General features: G+C 39.7%; 2 protein-coding genes across 4 annotated transcripts in view; both read left to right on the top strand.

Annotated features, from left to right (window-relative positions):
* Positions 1 to 3,259: 3,259 nt before the first annotated feature.
* Positions 3,260 to 9,313, top strand: LOC140230424 (DET1 homolog). The gene is made up of 3 exons (XM_072310578.1): positions 3,260 to 3,393; positions 6,524 to 8,060; positions 8,580 to 9,313. The coding sequence occupies exons 2-3, from the start codon at positions 6,544 to 6,546 to the stop codon at positions 8,770 to 8,772; spliced, it is 1,710 nt and encodes a 569-aa protein (XP_072166679.1). The 5' UTR covers positions 3,260 to 3,393; positions 6,524 to 6,543; the 3' UTR covers positions 8,773 to 9,313.
* A 4,606-nt stretch (positions 9,314 to 13,919) lies between these two features.
* Positions 13,920 to 20,511, top strand: part of LOC140230423 (long-chain-fatty-acid--CoA ligase ACSBG2-like) — a 59,354-nt gene continuing 52,762 nt past the window's right edge. For all 3 annotated transcript variants that reach the window (XM_072310576.1, XM_072310577.1, XM_072310574.1), the window contains exon 1: positions 13,920 to 14,086. The gene's annotated coding sequence lies outside the window, so the exon portion shown is untranslated. The remainder of the gene's footprint in view (positions 14,087 to 20,511) is intronic.

Genomic DNA, 20,511 nt, shown 5'->3' with positions numbered 1-20,511 from the left:
ATGATACAAAGGGAAAATTAAACAATATTTTGATATCATATGCCGGTCAAATCATTAACTAGATTGTCCGTAAGCACCTTTTCTGAATAATGTTAACAATACAGAGTTGTTTTCATACAGCTATAACATCTTTAAAAGATTGGCTATCATATGTTATTGCATTGTTTGCTGGTAAATGTAAAGCATAATAATCAGATTGGCCTCGGTTAACATAATATAGCTCATTTTATATCCATGTATAATTATACACATAGCAATGCCTAATTTACTTGCAATGATGCAGATCCAGTATAACACTTATCTGTTGATATCATACGAACCCATTATCGTCTGATATTCTGACAAACTTCTTGCAGGTACGCTATCGAGACTATAGTGAAATCCTCTATATATGACTGGAACTGGGCTTGGGGGTGACAAAGTTTATGACAACCTGATAGCACAAAATATATTCTGTGATGACCATACCTGATCCTGTCTGGTTTGACGTCTCCTCCTATCCTCGTGCTCCCACTGTTGACGCTCCATCTCTTCTCGCTCCCTTGCTCGTCTCATCAGCTCCCTCTCTTCCTCCTGATGCCTCCTCCTGGCCTCCCGCTCCTCTCGCTCCCTCCGTTCCCTCTCTACAATTCTCTTCTGCTTCTCAGCCTGCTCCTCCATCTGAAGTCTCCTCCTCGTCTCCAACAAGGCCTCCTCCCTCCGGACAACTTTCTCTTCCTCTTGCAATCGTCGCCTCTCTTCTTGTTCCTGGATCTCCTTCCTCCGCCGCTCGATTTCTTCCCGCTCCCGCTGGATCTGTCTCTGTCTCTCGAGCCGTTCCTCCTCGGTCTCCCGCCTCGCGCGGTTCCGCATCTCGATCTTCCGCTGCTCCAGGGCTGATCGTTCCTGCTTCAGTTTCGTCTCCTTCTCATCCAGCTGCTTCTCCTCTGCCATGAGCTGTGACGTAATCAGAATGACAACCAATGATATCATAGCTGTCTCATTCAGTTTAACCAATAAAGTCTGCAGTACTGCTTGTTGGATATTGAATTGACTGTTCTCGCCCAAGCACTGTTCTTTGAACATACTGGAGTAGAAGTACAGACGATACGATTTTGTTTTGGAAATTCTGCATAATGGATGACATAGGATTTGCAGTTTAGACTACACTTACATATTAAATAGTTCCATTGTAACATATTGATTAAAAAGGTCAACCTTCTGTTCACATTCTTAAGTAATGGCTGTATATTTAGCAATTGATGTTTATTGATTGTCACTTCTATCAATTTACAGGGAATAAAACACTGGAAGAACTAAATATTGTCAGCAAATATTACAGTCAATGAAGACATAATCTTTACTAATATCATCGACATCAGAATCAGGAACATTTTTTTTTTTCAAACCTATGAAAATAACCCACCATTATTGATGATATCATAGTGGTTCATCATGGTATAGCCATAAGTTATAGTATGCGTCTTACATAATAAAGACGTGAATACGTTCTCTTACCTTCCGATGTTCTTCCTCTGCTACATTCAGAGATGGTGACTGATGCTGAGAGCATCGTCTCTCATGATGCCTTGGTAGAAACTCGAGGAGATCGTTGCTAAGAAACGGCCGTTGCCATGGAAAATACGAGAATAAGTCGTCGAACGGGTCGTGCTGCCAAAAATCGTCCATGAGTGAACTGAGCTCAGTTACACCGGCAGGAGGCGCTAGACGAACAGACCTGAATCGTCATGGATAGCAATGAGTGGAAACACGAATAAATATTATCGAAGAGACTGCTATGAAATAGATGAGGATATTTTGGTTCAGGGAACAAGTACCGTCTATCATAAGCGTTGCAAGATACAGACCTAGGGTAGGGGTGTCATGGTAGGAATTTAGAATGCTAACATGTCTGGAGAATCTATTACAAAGAAAAGTTAGGGTGATACAGGTATGTTCGGAGATGGGCTAGCTGTAACTTGCTAACTAGTATAGATAAATAGGTAGACAAATAGGTGTCATGGATAGATAGAAAGGTGGATAGATAGACAGATAGATGGCTTATATATATATATATATATATATATATATATATATATATAATATGTATGTATACACGTAGATATTAATGAGTGATAGGTAGATAGATAAAAAGATTGGATAATATATTATATAGATGGACTGACAGAAAGAGAGAGAGAGAGGGAGAGAGGGAGAGGGAGAGAGAGAAATAGGGGATGAGCAAAAAAGACACACACACACACACGTATACACAAATACTTAGGATTATATTCTGTGAAAAAAATGGGAGGGTCCCACCCAAGTAGGCATATTATAAACTCAATATATAATTATAAGGAGATACAACTGAATTTAAATAATTTCTGTAACATTATCATTACTAAAAGTAAGAGGAGCAAACTTTCTTAATGTAATGTTGCCTTAAAAAAGAAGAAAATCACTGAGCTTACCGCATGGGACCTGGATGGAGATTTATCCTCAAAGCATCGCTGCCACCTATCATCAGGATACAACCGACAAGGACGGCTGCAATCCTCAGACCATTTCCTCCTTTCCTCAATCTCATCCTGATCGACGTTTTTAGTATTCAGCGGAAGGGAACTATGAATGCGTCTACCGTAGAGGGGCGGGCCAGCGATATGACAGTCCAATGCAATTTTCTGAAGGAGTGAATCAATTTTAAGAATACTACCCTGACTCGAGTCCGATTAACACAAATTCACAGAGTTATAAAGTTTTGTAGCGCGAAACCAGGTTTTCCTTTGCCTTGGTAGAAAATATATTGCTCTGTAGAGGATGGTGTATTTTCCCCTGGATATAGTGCGGGAGAGATGAGAAACAGTTATGATGAGTTAATCTGATGTCTTTTCCAAAAGGGAAGCACGTATGAATTCAATGTGTATGTAGAGCAGAATTTATATTCTCTGGCCATTCTTTTGACACGTCAGCTAACTTTAAACCGGTTTGTTTTCTTTCTCACTCCCTTCGTTTTCGTACACGTCATCCCTAAATTCCTGTCATATCTGCTCTCTGTGATGATGTGTACTTTCGAGTTGAGTTTAAGACCATGATGCAAGTTTTCTTATTGTTTTGGGTAAGTTATGACGTAAGGCTCCTCGGAACACTTTACCCAATACTGTACTTCGTAAGGGAGTGATGCAATCCATGATGACGGGACATCACCTCATGACGTCATCCACTTCATTGACAGACTAGACGTTGACCTACATGCAACCACGAGAGGGCGGACTATGTGAAGGCAGCGGTTGAGTTGCTGTAGATAAGGCAGGAATGCTCATTCATGAGCTAATGAGACGCACAAACTCTTCCTTTTGTCAGCTCCTGAGGATTCTCAGAAGCCAGGACAGGGCAGCTTCTCATTCAGTGGCTGACGTACGTGTGATCAACCAAATTTCTTCATTCCTGTTCGTTTCACATACTGAATCGTCGTAGCATTGTCCCACGTGTGTATTTTCGTGTTAGTTTATTGGCTACTAGGGACTACTGCGTAGATTTGTACTAGAGTTACCTACCAGCATTGTTGTAGCAAGCAGTGCAGTGTGGGGAGAAGTGTCGTGGAATATTATCAATGCACAATCCTTTTCAGCGAAAGGATACTAAGTACTGTCTACTGTCCCGTTAATGCCACAAAAACGCACCAGACTAGATCTATAATTTATAAACAGTTTCTCAGTAACATTTGCATTGTGATTGTGTAGGCTACACTAAATTTCAGAGTAAGGTCTAAAGTTTACCCCACCATGTCCATGCCCAGCCCACCAACAAAATATAATTAGCCACTGTTTAAAATAAATTAATTGGGTAGAAGTCTAAATTAAATGTACTGTGATGATTATCAACTGTGAAACACAGCCTGAACATTTGCTATTGGCACTCCCCACACTCGGGCACAGTAAACTGTGTACAAGGAGCCCGGGTTATGTGATGATTTGTACTGGGTTATGTGTACTGGGTTACGGGCCCGGGTTATGTGATGATACGATTGATTCATTGATATGATAGGGTCTAATACAGTGTACAAGTGACCTTAGTTGTATGTAGACCTGTGACAGGTCTACAACTAGAGCAAGTTGGGTCGTTGTGATGTGGGGGACTGAGCGACCTGTACCTGGAGGCTGTGTGTGATATGATTGATAATGAGTGTGACTGGCTGAGATGCCAAGTTCAAAAATTTTTATGAGTGAGACTTGCGTTACATGTGACTGGGCTTCTTGGCACGCACACATGCAAGCGAGCGAGGGAGTGAAGCGACCGAGCGGGGGAGGGTGTGGGAGGGGGTATTCCCCCCTCCTGGGGTAGGGAGCTTTTTCCATTTTTAGCTCTGAATGGTGCGATCTGGTGCATACTTGAGTGACTATTTTTTACTTATTTTGAAAGACGAAAGGGAAATATACCTTCAATTGCAACGATCACTTCAATCCTTTGAGCTATATCCCGATGCGTGAGAAAAATGGGTACCATGCGTGATATCATGAGACGGACCCTAAATTCGTGAGTCTCATGCAGAATGTGTGAGACTTGGTAGCTCTGGACTGGAGATGCATTCAGGCAGTAGATTTTATGTGTACAACTGTGTTTGTAGCGTAGTGATAAAGAGGAAGTTACCCAGCAATTAAAAGCAAATTACCACAAGAACCACAACTCTTTGCAGATTAATGATGTTCATATTTTCTCATAGGATCCACACATTGCAATGCGTTTTAAACTATAATTTGCATGGCATTATCCTTGTAACTATGCAATGTTCATCTTTGTCGATCATATCTTCGTCTTCTTTTCCTCCCTCTGTTTATGTTGGAGATTGAAAAGGGTGGGTCGCAGATAGGTGTTAAGTCAGGATTGGGCACCTTCTTATTAGATAGTTGGTATATCAGGCGGCAGAGTTGGATAGATTGATGCTCAGTCGATAAATATGGAGTTTAAAGATAAAATGGAGGGAACACGCATAAGAATATTGTCATTAACGGACCAAGGGAGGTTAGGGTCATATGGTTAAAGTATGGCATATTAAAGCAAACTGAAATGCAGTGTGGGTGCAATAGTCATTGGAAGGAGAGGGATGTTCCAGTAGGCACTTTCTGTTCTGTTTGATAAATTCTTGGTGATTCCAGTGGTGTAGCTGCAGGTACCTGTAGGCTGTAGTAACAAAATGTACTATTGTCTCATCTCTCTCTTTGCATAGGAGGCATGTGTGGTCCACATCCTTCTCTATCTTGTGGAGTCTTGTTTGTAGCAGGTATGTGGATGTTAAGAGTTGAGCTCTTGCTGTCAGCGCCTGGCGGATGATATGGGATGGAGCGTTTGAGGGGTAGCATATCCTCGGGTTGTTGTGAGTCCAGTATATCGAGAATGCAAGCGAGGGCTGGAGATTGATCTCTTCTGTGAGGTCCTTTTGTGTTGCTGTTTTGATTGTATTTTGAGGCATTTCCATTGGGGGTATGGCATGAAACGGGTAATGAGATTGTTGGGCTTAGGCAGGTTGTATTTCATTAGAGTGAGCTTCAGAGCGGAGATGAATGGGGTGTTGGAGCTTACTGCATTGAGAAAGGTACGTCGCTCAAACCTTGTGTGATCTAGGTGGAGGGTTTGGCCAGGCAGTAGGAGTTTTTCATGATCGAGTCGTCGTTATATTTGGTTTAAGCCAGTGGGGATATAGGTACTTCCGTCTGCAGCTGAAAGGGGTAGGCCGATTATCCGCTTGAAAAGATGTGTTTGCGCCTGGTCAAGTTTGGCAATCATGCTTATTGTTAGATGGTATTATATGGTCACCCCATAAAGCATGTGAGGGAGACAGAAAGTATTCTATAAGTGTGCAGATAGTGTGAGGATAAGGCTTAGAGTATGGGCTCCAACCCCAGAGAGGGCATAGAAGGTTTTGAGCCTTTTGCGATGATAGTGTCTGTTGGGTCGAGCCGGGTCCCAGATTTCATAATCCTAAGATGCTCATCTCATCCATAGGAGGTCTTTTGTTCGATGATGGAGCCATTCATTGTCCATTACATTTGACTGTCGGATCTTTTCCCATTTATTACCACTATCATACTCTTTGAGGGGTTAATCTTATAGTGCCATTTGTTGGCATACATCTGTGTCACATTTAGCATCTCCTGAAGTTCTCTGGGAGTAGAGCTCAGAAATGCTAAGTCATCTGCCAGAATGACTCCTCCTGAATATCTGTTCAGTTTGAGTGCACACCAGCCTGAATAAGTGAATTCTGGTGATACCATTTTAGATTTGGGGAATAATCAAAATTATAGCACCACTGTGTTATGATCTCACATACATTGGAGCAAATGTTTGAGTGAATTTGTTTAGAAAACTTTTCCCGAGCATCCAAAGATGATTCATTTTTCTGTATAAGATCATTTCTTCTTTATAAAATCTCACTTTACAAAACTCTCAATCAGATACTCGCCCTTGTTTTGAAGGAATCATAAGTTAAGGTAAGTTTGGTGCTGCATATATTCAGAGTTTTTTCCTCTTTCTCCTATTGGTTTTGCAGGCTACAGTATCTGAGGCATAATGAAAGTGACAAATACGAACGGCACGGAGTCACAGCAGCAATCCTTTGAGAAGCCAAGCATTAATTATGAGGCCAAAATAAAAGTGCGGCGAATACCCAGCCAAAATGTTGTTCATCGATTGCGCCTTCGGGAAATCTACCGCCCCAAGAGACTTTCACACTTCACACTCACAAGGTCTTTTCACCAGAACATCTTTCCCAATTTCACAATTGTCAATGTGGAGAAACCACCATGCTTTTTGCGCAAGTTTTCCCCTGATGGACGCTATTTCATTGCGTTCTCCTCTGATCAAACATCGCTAGAGATTTACCGATTTGAAGGTCCCGCAGCTGCCGGAGATTTACTGCAAACGCTGAAACCAAAGCAACCTGATGTGGTAGATGATGAGGCCCAGAGCATCCGTGGACATCTCTTTGAGCGATTCTTTGTGTTGCTACACACAGTAAACATTGCACCAAACGGTGAGCACTTGAATCGTGAATGCAGTCTGTTTACAGATGATGGGCGCTATGTCATCGTTGGATCTGCTGCTTACGTTCCAGATGAGCCCTATCCTCATTTCTATGATATGTACCGTAACAATGAGTCTGTCTCTCCAACTCATCGCTCCCCACTTGAAGACTACTCTCTACACCTGATTGATCTGCAACTTGGTGTTTTATGTGACACCAGGGCCTTTAAATGTGACAAGATCTTCTTGTCACACAATCAAGGACTGTACCTGTACAAGAACATTCTCGCAGTTCTCTCTGTCCAGCAGCAGACTATTCACATCTTTCAGGTCACATCTGATGGACATTTTCTGGACGTGCGGACAATCGGGCGATTCTGCCACGAGGACGATGCCCTGGCTGTGTCAATTCTTCGACACGAGGCTCCAGCAGCTTCCTCGTCAAACGAGAGACCCTTCCGCGATGAGTGCATCAATTCCCTGAAGCATAGATTACTGGTTTATTTGTGGAAGCGTGCACATAGAGAGGGAACACCCAGTGCCATGAGGCACTTCTACCAACACTTTGACTTCTTCAGGTGGCTCCGTATGTGGAAGATGCAACTGCTTGATGAGGTGCACCTCTTAATCAAGTATGCAAGTGAGGATGTGGTGACGCTACGCATGACTGACCCCACCTCCCAGCCCTCTTTCTTTGTGGTGTACAACATGGTCACCACCGAAGTTGTCGCCGTCTTTGAGAATACGTCGGAGGAGTTGCTGGAGCTGTTGGAGAACTTCTGTGACCTGTTTCGCAATGCGACGCTTCATGCCCACACCCAGCTAACGTGTTCCGCTTCTAGCAACGTGTATGCCAGACAGATTCAGCGCCGCTTCAAGCATACAATCATCAATGCAAAGTATGGAGGTCACATGGAAGCAGTCAAGAGACTCTTGGCTCAGTTGCCAATTAGTTCCCAGTCCTACAGCAGCAGTCCTTACTTAGACCTGTCCCTCTTCAGCTATGATGATAAATGGGTCTCAGTCATGGAGAGACCAAAGGCTTGTGGAGACTATCCCATCAGGTAAATTAGCCGAAATATAAATGTAAAACATTGGTTTTATCACTACAGACTGTTCATGGTATGTTGAATAATTATGAAGTATATTATATGTGTGTACCAACATTTCTATTTCAGCTCTCAATTTACATAGCTCAGTTTTTCAGAAAGAATCGTTTGTATTTGAAGATACTGAGTGTTGGCATTTTTCCTTGATACTGGTGCTTTGTTGAAAGGGAGTTGCTTTCAGCCCTCAGGCTCTATATTCTTATGTAAGAGTGGATGATTTTCTTAAATCACCTCGGAGCTACCTATGTTTTAACATGTTAAATAATTACAACCTTGAAAGAGTGATACTACCTCAAAATGTATCCTGAAATGTTGCTCTAACTTGCCACTGTTCGGAGATTTACAGTTATACAGAGGTATAACTTCTCAGCTCTGGTCCATATAAACAGATGGTGTGTTGAACGTGAACAATTGAAGCTATGCTAAGGAATTAATTATTTATATGCCAGCATTTTCTTTGGCCATCTTTCCAAGGTTTTATGCCCGTGACTCTGGTATCCTCAAGTGCAAGATTCACGCTGGCTTGGTTGGTCGTCCCTCTCCCCCCTCTGCGCGGCGTCTGGTGGCCTTCACCTTTCACCCCTACGAGCCCTTTGCTATCTCGGTCCAGCGCACCAACACAGAGTATGTGGTCAACTTTCACGTCCGGCACCAACAGGCAGACTGACACGATTTCAGCAGAATCAAAATGATTTCACTTTGCACTAGTCAGCTGTATGGAGAAGGATACGACATGACCATATTTCTTTAGAGACACATTTATTCTACTTCTATAATAAAGGTGGAGTGATCAAGAGACAGCACATTTTCTTTTTTTTTCTTTTTTTTTGGCCTCTTCTTCAGTGGCTGAGATGATTGTTCCCTGAGACAGTCATGGCAGTATTACCAAAAGTTTGTCACTTTCTTGCCCATAATTATGATTTTATAAGTATCACTTTAGCATTGTTAGCATGCTGAGAAGGAACAGAACATGGTCAGTATCATTCTTTCATTCATCCTCCCAACCACATCTCATATTTTTATTTGTTGTTCTGTTTTATTGTTTTTTCTCTCAACACACCATGCCCCATTTCTTTAACTAACAAGAGATGGTGTTGTCATTTTTCCTCAAAACACCCATAACAAACCTTTCTTAAAAAAAAAAAAAGATGTGCAATTGGGAAGTAATTGAAGTGTATAAATTATGCACTCCTTTTCTTTGTCCATGATGTGCCAAATCTAGACATATGGGCCCGAATTCACGAAGGTGGTACAATTGAAACCATGGTTTAAACCATGGACAACTTGTATGGAGCGCCAAGTGTCGCATGGCCTATTTTGTTACAAAATGATTGATTTTGTAATTAAATAGGCCATGCTACACTTGGTGCTCCATACAAATTATCCATGGTTTAAACCATTGTTTCAATTGTACCACCTTCATGAATTTGGGCCTTTGGGTGGTGGTTGGGGGGGGGGGGGGGAGTGATGTCTGTCTATCATGATAGGGACATCATTATAAATCACAAGCCAGAGACTTTCTCACTGAGATTTATAATCACTACCTGTAATAGTGATATTACTGCATGGCAGTTTGCTTTGTCCATTGGTAAGATGTTTGCCATTTGGGCAGGCTTTCACACGAGTAGCTCTCTGGACCACTATCTAAGAATGCTCTTGTGTTCAGATGTAAACAGGGTGCCAGTTGTGTTAGGTAAGGGTAAACTTTGGATAGTGACTGAGTTTTGTCAGATGATTAAAAGTGTCTTTACCATTGATAATTGTTCCAAAATCACAGTTTGTCAATAATACTTAAGCAGCACACAATGTCATATCACTGTGTCATTCTGTTGATGCCTTTGTACACAAGCCCTTCAATAGAGGAGTTGTTTGGGCTCAGTGGAAATTAAGAGTATGACATGAGACATTCCCTTGGTTGCCTGCTTCTAAGCATTCAATGATTCCTGAGTGGTCACGTAAAATAACTTTCAAATCAAATCAATAGCAAACTTAAAGGAACATTCCAGACAATTTATATGATATATATTATGTGGTAAATTAATTGATACTAGTTCCATATATGGGTTTGTTGTGGTCCTTGATCAGACAAGCCAATACTATGAAAAACTCAATACATTAGATGACACTGAACAAGGATGATGAAATAGGAAGACTCACATATTGTAGTAATGTAGTAGTGTAATTCCATTACAATACCAATTGCTGAACAAGTTCACCTATGTAGAATTTATGCAAGCTTTCTTCTTTTATTCTGCTTCCATGGGCGTCCAATCATGCATTCTTATGTGAAGCTGCTATGTCACCATCCCTGTTCACTGTGACTTGATATGAATTTAAAAAAAAAAAAGTCTTATTCTGTATCTCAATCACTGTAACTTCTGTACCTTTGTACCCAGTATGACCAATTTATACATTGCAGATGTTCAAATGCAAAATGTGAAAATTATCCAGAGGTCTCCTTTAATGAAGATTTGACAGTCTAGGCAAATTCTGTTTGCTCTATTCGGGTCATTCTCAAACAGTGTTTTCTTAGATATTTGATGTCCACCATTAGTAGCTCTCTATGTGGGTCTCAGTAACACAAATTATACTGTAGCATGCTTGATTTCAGTGGAAGGCCATAGCATGCAAACCAATGAAACTGTTATTGTGGTATGCATGTCCAGCACACCGATTTATGTCCAGATGTTGAAGGTACTAAGAGTTTAGGTCACACTGTAACCAGCCTTTTCATCCATAGCGCCCTCTGGTGCTGGGATTGTGTTGACATTGAGTTCAGTGTGTAATACACTTGTAAGTGATTGTTGTAAGGCAGCCACAAAATGTAATTCATTGTCTAACATTCTTCATTTTTCATTCAATTGAAACCAGAGGGACGAATGTAGGATGAATGTGGAGATCAAGGAGTAGAAAGGGAAATGTAGATTTCTATGCATCTATCCCTTTATTTTCTTTTAGTCAAAGTGAAATTACAAAATGAAATACAATGAATTCTGGATACATGATGTACCTGTGTCCCACTATCAGTCTAAACATACCAATAAGAAGTCCTGAAGATTGGATATTGATGCTTTCTATCCAACTGCCAATAAAAAAAAAATTAAAAAAAATGGACACTTCTTCTTCCCTGCCAAATCAAGGAAACCAAAATGTAGTGTAGAAGACTTTGTGACTCTACTGAAAACAAGATTTCAATTTTCTATTGTGTAGTGGGATTACTTTTCGACTAACCATCTGATTTTACTTGCTGTGGACATGCAGGATTTCACCTGGAGGGTATTAAATCAAAATGTACCCAAGATCTTGAGTATGAAGATTCTATTCATACCGTGCAGATCCGTGAAAGACCTCTTAGTTTGGTTGCAGGCGGTGGTAGTCTGGTGTAATGCTAACAACTTGTCACACAGTAGGCCTATAGATACTCAGTGGCAAATCCAGAGGGGGCGCACTGGGCGTGACCCCCTTTTATTAGTTTTTTAAACAAAAGAAATAAAAAGGAAAAAAATGGAGGGAGGCATGGCCCCCCTTTAATTTTGTAAGGGCGCCTCCCCTTTACAGAATTCCTGGATCCTGATTCCTGAACATCCTCAGTTGAGATCAGTACATGCACATTTGATGTTAAAGTGCACAAATTTGTATTTTCTATGTTGTTTGTTTTGTTTTGTATTTATGTTTCTTGTTTGTATGTGATACAATTTTTAAACACTATAAAACAACAGTGGCACTTGTCATAGATCATTAGTTTATGAGAAGATACAAGCTATGATAATAAAAATATCGAACAACCAAAATGGATTGATGTGCCCTTTTATGCCATTGGTTTTCACATTCTCTTCTATACCAAAGCTGTAACAAGCTGTGCTGAAAATGAAATGTTCATTTTTGTTTTACCATCTCTTTATTCTAAATCCACGTACAAAGTTGTACTACATACATGTACATTTAAAAAACAACAGTCCAAACTATGGTAAAAATTTTCCTGATTGTTTCAGAATGTCCTTGAAAGAATGCATCATCAAGCATATGATCTGAAAATGATCTACAAGTGTAAAATATGGAAAGAAAGTGTGGTTTAATTATTCCTGGAGGGATTACGTGATTAAAGGTAGCTTACATTGTTTAAATGGATACAAGTTGGGAAAAAAAAAATCCCTATTCTGCCATTCTCCCAGCGGTAGAGGATAAAGGTCAAAGGTCATAATAGGTTGAAAAGGAGGCGAGGGTCCATTTTCATTTGACCAAGAAGATGAAGATGTATAACTCAGGGAACCCTGATTGACCCTCAGCTCCAGTGTCATTCTAAAGTGATGTCTTTGATGTTCTATAGGCACTGATGAACTTATTGCAATGCAATATGCTACTCTGAAGAAGACTCTCAGTCGCAAGCCTAATTATGACTCACTTGATCCCTGTGTTTCTACTTTCTGTGATTTGAAGGGAGCACTACAATCTTGGACTTGGTGATCACATGTCGGATCTAGGTACAACATGTGAAGGTCTACTCTCTAGGTAACCACATGCAAAAATTAGAAAAGCACTCTTAGAGTGCAGACCTCCACCAAGCAGCTCATTTCCACCCATTCTTACAGTGAATGCTGAAAATCGCCCAATTTCCCATGTAAAACCTTTTGTTTACGTCATCAGCTTCCAGCTTTGCAGCGCCTAGTCTAGGCTCGCCCAGCACAGCACGTGCTTTATTGCGTGTATGAAAACTTCGTATATTATGCGCAGCTTGACTCCTATAAGTTCATTGACCCTATGTGCAAAAAGATACAAAATCCTTCAGAAATCCCAGATCACTGCCAAAACTGAATTATCTCTTCCTTGTGTCACTACTTTGTATCAACTTTTCCTGCAAGCTTTGTTAAAGGGTGTGTACAGTTCGTTTCGAGGTGAGGATTTAGCTTTTAACGTTTTGCGAGATATTCAGAAACCACTCTATGACTCTAGTATGAGATGTCAAAGAGCATGCAATTCTAAGGGGTATCAAAAGTTTATTTGATGAAATCTTTCATATTTCATCAGAGGTTTCTCATTATCTCACTTAGGAATGTTCAAAACATGAATCCCCACCTCAACCAGTACTTTACAGTCCCTTTAAAATCCGTTTTCAACTTTTTTAGTTTCATTGTAAACAGACGAACCAACGCCGATAATCACTTTTTGTCCTCCTAAGTTCCTTGAAGAAATGTCAATATACTGTAGACACTAGTCAAAGACAGAAAATATGAGGAAACAGTGACCTTGCTTGTGCTTCTCGCGCTTCAATTCTCTAGTAACATCTAGACCAAACACTAGCTCTTTGATTTAGACCTAACACCTGCGCACGCACGCACGACGACGAGGCAAGGTCGGTGATGTTTACATCTACTCGTATTGCGTAGTGCGCTCATTCATCGCACGACGCATAATAAAAGTTGTAAATGGGTGGTAGACGGACCGGCCGTAACACGAGATCAAGTGTGAATGGGCGCTGTGCTATGCTATTCTCGAACACTGATTGGCCAGTTGAATTTTTTCTTTCAATCGCCGCGGTTCAGTGATCCTCCTGCAATTTCGCTGTAAGTACACTCAGTTATTCATGAATTCTTCCTCATCAGTTTTCTGAAATTATAAATTCTAAAAACTGAATGTTTAATCTTTTATGACGATTTCAAGCGTACCCAATTAGGTCGTACGTCACAAACATACCAAGCGTAGTATTGCTCGAACGTCACAAAACAACTCCATAATCTCACACCACAGAGCCGGGTGGTGTGTGTGTGTGTTGTGGTCAGTTAGTTGCCGGTAATATTTGTACACAGAGCTAGAAGCGCCTTCATGCCGTCCAGATATCGTGAGAAAATAAGGAAATACAGACATAAAAATATACGTCTAGAAGGTGGCAACGAAGATTTCAGACACGTGCAATTGGCAAATTCGAATAATTAATTGATATTGAAGCAGTCTGTGCAGTGGGAAGGAGGCAGCACAAGTAACAAGTAAGAAAAACATTTATTTTTCAGAGAATCTAACGTTACTGTCACTGTGTCAGACAGTAACGTTGAGCTCGAGTGGAGAGGAAGCAAAACAACACACATCGTGAATCCATTGACAGACGGGATCACTTTTCTCCTCTCATATAGCTTGTGCAGACTCCCTTGTATACCCTAGAATTCTACATTCTTTTTTCGCAACCCTGAAAATGAGAATCAGATTCCTTTCATACATAGGCTGGTATACTGTGCTTCATAGTATACCAGCCTGTATGGAAAGATGAGGCAGGCTATTCAGACTATTTCCCAAATTAATACTTCTAGAATTTGAAACTTTTTTTAAATGATGGATATGGAGGGGAAATGGATTCATCCGGACCCAAAAAATTTCTAGCCAGGGCCCCAGGCATTTTTAAATTCTCACTTGGTATGCTTGAGTGACCTGCACCTCGTCAAGTCAATGTTTGTGCATGTTTCAATCACACTGCGTCACTGAAATCATATGAAATCCCACTCACATAAGGAAAAATGCAGAAGATTCAAATGGAACCACAAGTTCAATGATTGATACCGGAAATTTGCAGCTATTGTTGTCACACATGAATGATGCAGAATAGATACGTGCGCTAATTTAAGGAAGGGGACCGCACCTTGCCACCCTGCTCTCCCACAGACAAAATGTACAAACAATAAGGATGATACTGATAACACATATTCCTTACATAAATGTAAAATTTTCAAAGAAAACTGTTTGGTTTTCACCTCGGCTCGGTTTGCTTGGTTGTGGTAACCCTGCAAAGTTCCAAGCGTACTGAACACAATCCCAAGCAGCGTAAATTTTTGTTCAGTACGCTTCAAGTTGTAGCAATTTTATGCAGGGTGACATAGTAGGGCCCCTGATGAGGTGTAGGTTCCTCACTATACATTAATATGCATATCCCATAGGGTGTATATTCTTGAGTGATATGGAATTGGTTTTTGATTTATTTAAAAAAAAAATTCTGAGCTATATTCCAATATGATTTCATACATGTACATGATGTTGTGAGATATTCTTCTTCAAATGACTTCAACCATGCAAAATTTTGTGACATTTGCAAAAGAACGTACATGTAATACCCTGGCCAGGTTTAGATACTCGGTAGTTACCGGTAGTATTCATAAGTAGTACAACAGCGACAGTGCAGTGTCAGGTACAAAACAGTCATTTTTCATCTTTAAACTTTGTCCCTATGATACACTGTAAACTGTAACATACTTTCCTTTGCATGTTAAAGGGTGTGTACAGTTCTGGTCGGGGTGAGGATTTAGCTTTTAACGTTTTGCCAGATATTCAGAAACCACTCTATAATAGATGTCAAAGAGCATACAATTCTAAGGGGTATCAAAAGTTTATTTGATGAAAATCGGTTTTGAAATGTCCGAGATATCCAAAAACAAAGTGAAACAAAGAGATCCTAATAAAGTTGGGGCATGTCGCCTTTTATTATTATCACTTTTTGGGTTATCTCAGCCATTTGAAAACCAATTTTCATCAAATAAACGTTGAATCCTTCTTAAAATCACATGCTCTTTCATATTTCATAAGAGGTTTCTCATTATCTCACTTAGGAATGTTCAATACATGAATCCCCACCTCAACCACTACTGTACAGTCCCTTTAAGCGCAATGAATGTTTGTGTAAATGTTTGCAAATTTCTGTGCTGCTGAAAGATGGAACTGCATGCTTAATGATAGTGTAACATGTCACTGAAAGTGTTGAGTGAAACTGTTTTTTTGTTTGTTTGTTTTTTGTTTTTGTTTACACGTATGCCTTGCCTGGAGTTCTCTTCAGGGATAGTGGGCAAGTTACACTGTGGTAGCATAGTACACAGTATTAATTGATAGGGTACGGTATGTGTGCTTGTTGTGATTTTGCACCTGACTTCTAACACAAATTTGTGTATTTTACTGATCTGCTCTCATCCCAAATGGAGGATCTAGTGTATGCTCCAGGCTCAAATGCACTTTCAAAAATGATTTATCAATGCAGATATACTGTACATTGTAGTGCATTGAACTACATGTACATCATGTATACCAAACCTTGTTTTGTGTATTCTCTCCCATGGCTGTTTTAATACAGCATGACTACTGTATATATTGGTACAAAACTACAATGTAGTCAAGACAATTCTGATATGATGATACAAAATGTACGTTATTCCAGTGTCTTCTACATTGGATACAGTACATAATGTAGGTATAATACATCAATAAATAGTTTGTCTTTCTGTCTAGTTGTTGCTCATTTGACTTTAAGGCAATCTACATGTATTTATCTTTTCAGTCTCACTTAGCCACAGACTTTAGCTTGAAATGGAACATATCACCATCACATACATGTAAAATAAACAAAACAAACCAGCAATGCTTATAAAGATCTATATCAGGAGCAAATACCCTGGAGCCCTAGGGTATACCGGTAACTTGGATTGTGATTTAAGTTTGTAGCCCCCCTGCCTTGTCCCCCACCTCCTCATCTTGTCTGAAAGATGAGTGTACAAGACACAAGGGCACCAAGGACATCCTTTGCTCAAATTAGTCATGACGTGTGGAAGGTTCTTGAGAGTGGAAAATATGCTCAAAGTACACAAAGGTTATGTTTTCCTAGAGCAAGAAGTTAGTAACTTAATCCCTGAGGTTACTGGTGAATTTCCTAAACAGCTTCTCTTAATACCGTGATTGATCAGGCAATGTGCAAGTGATTACCTTCGTACAAGATGTACAGTACCTGCTATGCTTCTCTTCTCAAAACATAACAAAGCAAAGTGATATTTTTGTTGTTGTTTCTGAAACATGTTCTTGGTTTTCATTATACACTGTGCTGTTGTACACCAGTTACACTATCAAAATATGATATTGCAGATGTCCCAACAACACATCAACATACAAATAGGTTTGATCTATTGGATTAAAAAAAGACACACACAAAAAACTTTCATTGTACCACTATAATGGGATTACTGTTTACATATGCATACCCAAATTTAGTTTGAATTGATTGTGCCAAGTGAAACTAAATAGTCTATGATTCTTTCTTGAGAAAGTTCAGGAAATTTGTCAGGGGAAGGAAGTACAATACGTTTTCTCTATATTTGCCTGATGTCATACAAATACTGGTATGTTATAAATTGCTTTTTAACAGCCAAATTTGCTGTTATTAAAAATGGTTGTGCAGTATTAAGTTGTACTCAGTCACTGCACGCACTAACAGCGTGATGTTTAGTTTTGTTTTTATTTTCATCAGCTAGGGTGACATTAGTTGCACTCAAAGAGTACAGAGTACAAACTGAACAATGAACATGTAAAGTTATGCAGACCTTCTCTGTCTACATTGCTGCAATTGCATTGCATACTATGTACTTTTGGAGGCCTGGTGTGTGTGTGTGTGTGTGTGTTTTAGTGTTAGCCTGTAGTAGTATAATTGCATCCTGTCTGTGATCTTTTGAGGTTTACAAAATACCCAAATCTTCCCCAAGTGTTTGGGAAAGAAATGTTCAAAATAAAGTCAGTTGAGAGGAGATTTTGCTGGTAACTTTACTCTGTATTGTAGTAGATCTGTAGAAAGGAAGGAGTGGCCTACAGTCTGAGAGTGTCTAGAAGCCGTAACATAGAGTGAAACTTTAACAGTAGAAGCCAGCTGATAGCATTGTTTGAATCCACCACAATAACTACTCAAGATGGCGTGGCCTTCACTTCGCTACGCCTGAGAGGGTACAAAGTCGATAGTGTGGTGCCTTGGACTGGCAGGAGTCTTGGAGTCTCTTCTTTAGCGCTTTGAAAAGAATTCATTGATTTTTTTTTTTTTTTAAACCTCTATGGGTTGATCAGCCAGCTGTTATGTGCTGGGTATGGGTTAACTTACGTATGATCTTCAACTTTGATGTGACTTTGTGACGGAAGAACCTTAGGTCTAAACACATAATGTCGCTTATCACCAGGTGACCTTTTGCTGATAAGGCTGAACTGATATTGGCAGAGTGTTAAATACTCCCTTCTAGCTTTGACACACTATTTCACTGCACGGTCACGCACGATTGAGGAGACAAGCCCAATTAGCAATTTCAACGGAAGATGATTTTTCTCTGGCTTCTCCAAGTCTGAAAAAGTTTGTGCCAGCAAAATACAGTTAAATAGCGAACTGCATCATCTGTAAGTATTAAAACAATTCCGAATGATAAATGTGCTATGAGTGCATGATACACGACCTGTATATTGGAGAAATTTTGCTACAAAAATAGAACTTCATTTAGAAAAGACTGTTACTCTGATTTTGATGCTGACAAACTATTCAATCATTGTGTGTATTTAAACTTGATTGCACATCCATAAAAACTAAAACAATAGTTGAATTGATTTGATTAGAGCTAATTATGTACATTGTATGTTTGAAAATTGAGAGTAGTATCTCATTGTACTGCTTTTGCCATTTGACTGCCATGTGTTTGGATATGTGCATACAGAGGTAATTAATCCTTTGAACATTACCGCATATATGTTTTTAAAACTTAAAGCTTGAAACAGTTTCTTTTTCTTTCATAATTTGTACTTGAATGATAAAGAGATACAGTAGGTTCTGTGTGTTTACAAAATTTTGTATGTTAACAAAATCACAGAAATATGAATTTCCCGGTAGGATATGAGCGTTAAAGAAGAAATTATTTTTGTAAGGAATATTCTTTATACTATTTTGCAAGAGAATTCAATGTTAGGTGAGCCAAACATGATCTTTTATTGATTCGTGAAAAAAAAAAAAAATCATACCAATTTCATTTATTTCAACTCCTGTTATTTTCTCAGTGTTTGCAGACTGTCTGATTTTCCTTAGATCTTATCAACTGATTTAAAAGTCATATACCCCTTTCATAAACTCAATAATGCGGATAATATCCGCAACATTTGGTCGTAAAATCGGAGAGGGGAAAGAATAATGCGCATTATTTCGACCCTTCTATTATCCGCATAATAGCAGCGTCGGGACGAGATTTTGAGTTTATGAACGCAAACCCAAATAATGCGGATAATTGCCGGGGTGCGGTCAAACGTCACCTGTCTTTCCCGCAGAAGGGGGGTGTGCAGTCACCATGACGATTATCCGCCTTTTTCAGGACGGGCGCTCGTAAAAATAATGCGGATTATTTTCAGAGTTTGTGAACGCATTTTTTATTGAATTGTCCGCATTATTCTTATGCGGATAATAGGAGGATGAGTTTATGAAAGGGGTATTAGATTACTGTTTATCAAATTGTTATTACCTGTGGAGTGCAGTCTCTGTGAAGCCTTCATGTACCATCCTGATTTTTCCATTGTTTAGATTTAAGGATTAAAAACAAATATCCATCTGTTATGACTAGAGGGGAGTCTACCAGGTGATAGCTATACAATACACAACACCAATGTAAGCTTAACACTGACATTACCTCTGAATATGTAGACTCCACATGAGGTATGAGCATTAGATTGTGGGTTGATGATGTGGGCGGCTTGAAGGAGGAAGCCTATAAATGCAGAGGCACTGTTTCAGGGCAAGCAAAAATATTTCTGCTCTTGCTGGCAAGGGCATTTGAATGGACAAGGAATTCTTCATTTCATTTGCCTAGCAGTGAATTTTACTTGCCTCAGGAAACTGGGCCAAAGGAAATTGTACAGCATCCTGTATAATGTACACATGTGCTGGACTTGTGAGTAAAACTTCAAGGTGTTGCATAGGTCTTCCAGTCAGTTGACAAATCTTGACATACATGTAAAACAGATTAGAAGCTTTTATTATAAACCAGTTGAGGACGGTTTGATTTTGTTACAATAAACACATATTTCCCATCTAGACGCTTGCCCGAGTATAGCCGGGACTCGTCATCAGCGGTTTAACAGTCATGATGTAACAGTAGATTGTTATTCTTTAAATTGTAATGAGAATATTTTGATTTGGGAGGAGGAGGGGAGCATTTTCAAGTATGAGGTACTGTACGTTTGTACAGTTTAGACATTGTACATTGTATTCAACATCACAGGCTTTCAACCAAGGGGTACATTCTGCATCAAAATTGCATGATTTCATTGTTACAATTTGTATTTGGGCCAATGCTCGTGCAACCATTAGGGCATTGTTTGAACCCAGACATGGGCAAATACAGGTGTAACCTATTCATCAACCCCCCTAAAAAAAAAAAGAAAAAAAGACTAAATAAATAAAAATCTATGTAGAGTGTGAGAAGGGGTCCTGACTGTGTACAATATATTCATAGAAATCGCTGAACATGTTTTCTGTAATTTTCTACAAGTAAAGGAAAAGGAAAAATGTATATTTATGTCTCATTTTCCTTTTCCTTGAGATGGAAAATGAGACATAAATATACAAACAAGAAGAGATACTGTAATGCAGGCTACA

The sequence above is a fragment of the Diadema setosum genome, chromosome 7 (genome assembly GCF_964275005.1).
Source record: "Diadema setosum chromosome 7, eeDiaSeto1, whole genome shotgun sequence".
NCBI lineage: Eukaryota > Metazoa > Echinodermata > Echinoidea > Diadematoida > Diadematidae > Diadema > Diadema setosum.
This window is presented reverse-complemented; position numbering and strand designations above follow the sequence as displayed.

Coding starts and splice junctions, on each gene's coding strand:
- LOC140230424 (XM_072310578.1), top strand. CDS start 6,544: ATGAAAGTGACAAATACGAACGGCACGGAGTCACAGCAGCAATCCTTT. Junction 8,061..8,579: donor TGTGGAGACTATCCCATCAG/GTAAATTAGCCG, acceptor CATCTTTCCAAG/GTTTTATGCCCGTGACTCTG.